The sequence below is a fragment of the Macrobrachium nipponense genome, chromosome 3 (genome assembly GCF_015104395.2).
Source record: "Macrobrachium nipponense isolate FS-2020 chromosome 3, ASM1510439v2, whole genome shotgun sequence".
Taxonomy (NCBI): Eukaryota; Metazoa; Arthropoda; class Malacostraca; order Decapoda; family Palaemonidae; genus Macrobrachium; species Macrobrachium nipponense.
Window position 1 is genome coordinate 116,071,037 of NC_087202.1, and position 6,357 is coordinate 116,077,393.

Here is a 6,357-nt window from a genome sequence, read left to right on the forward strand (position 1 = left end):
CTTCAGCAGATCTGTAACTAGGCACTTAGTTATATTTACGCACTTACACGCGATCATAGAAAACCTCCACTTTGTGTGTTTATTGATAAGATGGAAACCAATTTGTTATTCCAGTCCACCAATTGTCAAGGGAATTGCCATTATTTTAAAATGAAGGATTTCCATCATTACAGTGAGTGTTAAATGCGACTGGTGGATGTTTGACATTCAGGGAACGTTACTGTAACATTGCAGCCATACTCCTAGTTTCTCATTATGTTCATTATATGCAGTAAATTATAATAAATTTTGCAGAATCACCACCAATGCAAAACGGAGGAAAACTGACACAATATCTATCGTGAAAACATACATTCACTATTTTTCCATGCCTAGTTCCCGCCTATCCACATACGTCAAAACTTCCACGTATACATCAGTTGTGAAGAAATACTAGAGTGAAATACAAGGACCTTAATACTATTGGTAGTTCTAGTTCAGATTATGGTCATTTATGAAATGTTTTCAAACTAATATCTTGCATTACGGTAGGAACAGGGTACGTTATGTTAGTTAAGGCTAGCTGAGGCTGGTTAGGTCATTTGCGAACAAAGCGAAGGTCAGAAATGTTCAATGCACACATCAAAGCACATGAAAATTTCATTTTCAATTCCAAAATACTTTTATGGCTTAAAGTAAAAATTTACCTTTACTATATATAGGTATATATGTTATATATATATAGTATATATATATATATATATATATATATATATATACTATATATATATATATATGTTTGAGTGTATGTGTGTGTATATATAATTTATCAACGAAGATATGGAACGTGGTGCCAAAATAAAGGCGAAACAACGGAGTGGTTATTAGGCCCCCTCGGACAAACCGTCTGCTAGTAAAGGACCATGGCATTTGCCTATATATATATATATATATATATATATATATATTATATATATATATATATATATATATACATATATAGGGTGGGCCAAAAGTAGCCTCACGTTAAAACAGGTAATACGCAGTACATTATTTTTTACACAACAATTAAGTAGCACTGTTGTGTGCATTTGTCTTACAGTTCAATTGCATTTATTTAGGAACATTTAATCTCTCAAGTGCTCAAAATGTCCGCCATCAACGTTGCAGCATTCTTCATATCTGCTACTTAATTGTTTGTAAAAAATGAATGTACTGCGTATTACCTGTTTTAACTGTGAGGCTACTTTTGGCCCACCCTGTGTGTGTTTGTGTGTATGTGTGTGTGTGTGTGTACATACAAGTACGTATGTGTAAGATAAGACGACAGATCATGAATGGAGCGTGGGATGGCTCGTGTTCGCTGACGATCCAGTTCTGCCTGGTGATAATGAAGATGAACTAGAAAAAAAAATAAGCAAAAGACTTTGAAAGTTTTAGCAAAGGTACAAAGTTGAAAACCAGGAAGATGGAAAGATGAATGTTTTTATGAACGATGACAGAAGGGAAACAGTAGGTTCTTAAAAAGTATTTGTAGGAAAGATTTCGAATGATGGTAGCATGACAGAAAGGGTGTTTCAAAAACGAGGAGCAATAGGGAAGGTAGCAGGATGTGTGGAAAAGAAATGAGGGAAACTCGGAAGGCCTATGGAGCCACGGTTGGACAGTTTGAAGGGAATGTTAAACCAACTCTGTTCTATAGGAATGAAGATTGAATAACAAATGCAAATGAAGGAATTAAGGTGAAAGCTGTAGAGATGAAAGTATAAGTAGAATTGAAACGGTGAGAAACGGGGAATGCAGACTTGGTAAAGGTCCAGCATAAGCTGAAGGATATAAAGTATATGTGTGATATGAGATAGCTCGGTTATATGGTAAGAATGTAGGAGAATAGACAAGCGGAAAGAGTTTACAGCTCAGATGTGTTAACAGGTGATTAGCAATGAATACCTAAAATAGGCTGGATGGATAGTCGTAAAGAGGAAATGAAGAGGAGGGCCAAAACATCCAGGAGCCAAGAGAGTGCATGCAAGAAAGAAGTGGATGGTACTTTATAAGTGAGGTTGATGTGCTGCTAGTTAGTCTTCTGTACTAGTGCATAAAGCAACAAGTGTGGAAGGAATCCAAGTCTCTTAGACTTTTGGGGGAAATAAGTCCCTCTTTAATGAGAAGGAAATCTTGGCCAGTCAGCTCTTGAGGAAAATGTGAAAGATTCTTCCTCATAAGAAGAATAAAAATGTTTCATTTGCTGTTTGGGAATATATTGTGGTTTGTCATATTATCTAAAGACTTAGAATTATTTCTCAACTTTTTCTTATTTTATCCAGGAGACTAAAGTAAAAAGTTTGATATGGAAATTCCTTACTTTAAACATACTGTTTTAATACATCATAAAAAATGGAAACAAACTGACATTTAAACAACTAGTGGAGTATCGCAAAATCTTATAAATATAACAGCAAAACATCTATTGCAATGAAAAGAAAATATAATTAAACCTGAAAATCAACAAAGCCTCAATGGCTTTTCACATAAACTACAACTTTATTGAACACATATTCAGGTACTGTACAGCAGGATAACCATACTGTTGGGAATGTCGACTTGGCCCAGCCAAGTCTCATATTCAGTTTTTAAAGCTGTTGACTACCATAGGCACAAGTGTTGCAATTTCAGTCAGACTTAAATTGAGACTTCAGCCCACTTTCTTCCCTCTCGTTTCTGTCACGAAGAAGTAGGAGAAAGCAACGCCAGCAGCAGAGACAGAGGCGTAGAAGGCGTACAGGCCGGCTTGCGTCATCCCTTGAGCCATGGGCGTGTAGAGTTGCAGAGTTAGGAAGCCGGCTACTGTTCCTATCGTATAACAGATACTGCTAGCCTGTATGCAAGGAGAGATGTTAGTCAAATCTGTTTGATTGTTTCTAACAATCGTAAAACACAGACATTACTAGACAGTAATGACTTCTAATTTTGTTCTGGTCTTTTATGTTACCGTCCAAGGCTTCTGTATCATTTACTCTGACATTTAATTTTAATGACTTAATGACAGAAACTTTATTTAATGAATGTTAATCTAACGAAACAAAAGTGATTAAAATCTTAAGGAATATGCAGATGTGTGTGTAAGTTCTGTCTGTATTTTTCATCCCTGAAACTTTCTGTCTATCTGCATATCTTGAATATTAAAGAAAGAACTGACCTGACAGTTCATTTCATGTAGAAATAAGCATACATAAAATCCTGTAAAACAGATGCAAAGGTATGACAGCAATAATTAGGAAATAAGATAAAATTTGATGGAAAGGAAAAACGAACAAGAAAATGGCCCTCTAAAGGACAAAAATCACGTATCACTTAGGGCAAAGTTTACCTGGGATCTGATGGCGGTCGGGAAGTACTCGTTGCTCAAGATGAAAGGGATAGGATTTGCCCCGAGGACCCCAGCAGCTTGAGAGATCACCAGACACACGAGGGGAATCCACCAGTAGTCTTGGCTCCCGGCGGCGTCAGCGAATGCAGAGTAGACCGACATGACAGTCAGTGGGACACAGATACAAGAATAAGATATAATAAGGCTCTTCACTCTTCCAAGGCGATCTATCAAGAACGATGACGCAATGCCGGGGATCAGCTGATATAGAGGAGAAAGAAATTATGTAACATTTAAGATTTTTTCATTGGTTTGTATCTGTAAATTCCTTACATTATAATATATTACTAAGCACGTGGTCCTTTTTTGTTTTTTAAATTACCTCCAACAAAGAAGTAACGCATGGAATTTTACAATAATTTTACCACAGGTGATCCTCGTGAGTGTTAGAAAATCATTAGATTTTGGGAGATACATAAATATAACTTTAGTAATGGGGGATTTTTCAGGAAGACTTAACGACCTACAAATTATTTATGATTATTATTATTGAATTTATCTCTTTTTAATTTATGTACTATGAACTGCGCAGTCATTACCATCATGTATTTTATATTATTGGAGAAACAAATCCACAAATATGTTTGGTACAACTATATCTAAAAATAAATCTGTACAGAGAGCTTTTGGGATTCTGTTTGATTCTCGTTTTCAATTTGAGACTGAATGAGGGAATTGAACAGGTTCCCGAAAGCTCTCTGGACAGATTTATTTTTTAATGTAGTTGTGCCCCTACATAACTGTGGATTTGTTTTTCCACTTCAAGATCATGCTCTTATTATTATTATTATTATTATTATTATTATTATTATTATTATTATTATTATTATTATTATTATTATTATTAACCAAACAAAAACTTCTTTCAGTTTTCTTCTGAAGATTGAAAAGGAAACCCACAAAATCACTTTGTAACTTGTTTACTTCTAAGTAAAACTAAATGTAAATACTTAGAAGTAAACAAGTTACAAAGTGATTTTGTGGGTTTCCTTTTCATTATTATTATTATTATTATTAAAGTATTTCTGCTGCCATTTACATAAATTACGATGTGAACAAAATAACTGTTTTCAAAAGATGAAAATAGAATAACAGAAAGTTGAGACTCACGTCGAAACTTCATTTGGCAACGATATGAGAAAGGGAACAGAATTCATTTTCTTACCCTTCGCCACCTTTCAAGTATTAAATGAGCTTTTTTCTTTTAGCTACACGAAATTGTTAAAGTTTTCGTATTATTAGAAATTACCATCCGTCATTTGACATGGAATCTAAGACAGAACGAACTAATCATAAATGACAATCATAAATGACAGTAATAAAATCTGTTTAATAAAAGAAACACACTAAATTGCCATATGATTTCCACTTATGTTGTGACGTTTTTATGCTTTGTGAAAAAATTGAATCTGTGTTTTGGGAACAATATTTATCCCATCGCACCTCCTTAAAATTAGCAGTGTAAATATTTTGAGAGAGAGAAAGGGTGCGGGGGCGGGGGGGTGGGGGTGTCTGCGATTTGAGAAACAACAAAAACTCCGTTTTCATTATCGTATGAGGTGCCTCTGTTGAGAACACACTATTACCACGTAAGAAGAAGTAGAATAAATGGAAGAACCATTTATTGCAATAGATTAGCAATCGCTGATTCGAATTATTTTGTTATTTAGCATCAAAGATGGGATAATTAAATCAAGGATGTAACAACGAGATCTGAGGCCCATCAGGTACAACATGTAATATGGAAACTTTTAAAAGGTATCCCTTACCTGTACGGCTGTAATTATCAGAGCAGCCAGACTGCCATCCACTCTCGATCCAGCAGCTACGAAGATCCTGGAAGTATTGGCACTGATGACGTAGTATCCTGTGGTAGAGAGAAAGTATAGCCGTAAAGAACAATTGATATGAAATGCATTTCAATTTTCATCAGCTGTCAGAAATACTTCCCTTCATATTTGAACTGGAGAATGTTTTTTTTCTGATTTTAATTCTAAGTCACCACTCGTTCACACTTCATAGGTTAAGGTGTCCTCGTCTAATTTATGAGCTTTCGTTCCTTGAATAACATTATATTGAAAAGTAAGTCTCCTAAGTAATATTTGCAGCTCTATAAACAAGGGTAGATAAGCTCCACGTCAAGCCAGAGGAATAGTAAGATCAGAGCGTAATTTCTTATTTTCAAGCATTGGAAACCCGACAAAGCAATGTCTGTGAATGTAAGAGGCATTTGTTTTTTGTTTATTGTTTTTTTAATAGTAAGCTACGCAAAGTGATGTTTGTCCAAATCGGAGACTGCCTACATCTATATCTAGTCTCGAAAACGTTAAAAAGAATGAATATCAAATGAAAATTCAGTTTTTTTACAAAAGTATTACTAGAGATAACCAAAATAATATTGTAGAGGAACCAGTTTCAAGGTTTTCTTAAAGAAGAAAAGGACTGCAGATCAATTATATTTAGTAGGCAAGTACAAGTGGCAAAGGTTTACGGAAACTATTTTTAATAGAATTCCGTTAGAAAAGTAGGATCAATCAGCACTAGCTTCTTGTCGGAACGAGTTGAGAATTATTTTTTTATTAAGCTCTATGGCTGCGTGTGACTAAAAGTAAAGAAAAATGTGGTTTTCTGTTCTATGAATACATTAATCACAGAAAAATTGACCTCCAAAAAGCGATTTGTAAAAAAAAAATCAGTTTTTTTCTCTCGACTAATAACGTATCAAAACCTAACTTCGGATTCGTCAGCTTACCTGCTAAATACAGGATCGTGAATAAGTTGCAAACGACGATTATATCCTTCAGCACATCGGCTTTGAAGAGTCCTTTCCAAGAGTCTCCCTCCTTACTTTTGGAAATTTGGTTCAAAGTCTTGTAGCTCATAATTTCGGACTCGATATCCGCTGAGGGTCCTTTGAGTTCCAGCAGCACTTTCCGAGCAGCCTCCTC

At 35.1% G+C, this 6,357-nt stretch overlaps 1 protein-coding gene across 1 annotated transcript in view; it reads right to left on the reverse strand.

Moving 5' to 3' along the window:
• Window positions 1-2,344: 2,344 nt before the first annotated feature.
• The window catches only part of LOC135221989 (facilitated trehalose transporter Tret1-like), a 14,513-nt gene continuing 10,500 nt past the window's right edge, over window positions 2,345-6,357 (reverse strand). The window contains exons 7-10 of the mRNA XM_064260096.1: window positions 6,162-6,357; window positions 5,179-5,276; window positions 3,350-3,610; window positions 2,345-2,857 (exon numbers count right to left, since the gene is read on the reverse strand). The exon at window positions 6,162-6,357 is cut by the window's right edge and continues 5 nt beyond it. Of these exons, the coding sequence (XP_064116166.1) occupies window positions 2,675-2,857; window positions 3,350-3,610; window positions 5,179-5,276; window positions 6,162-6,357 (738 nt within the window). The 3' untranslated portion in view covers window positions 2,345-2,674. The remainder of the gene's footprint in view (window positions 2,858-3,349; window positions 3,611-5,178; window positions 5,277-6,161) is intronic.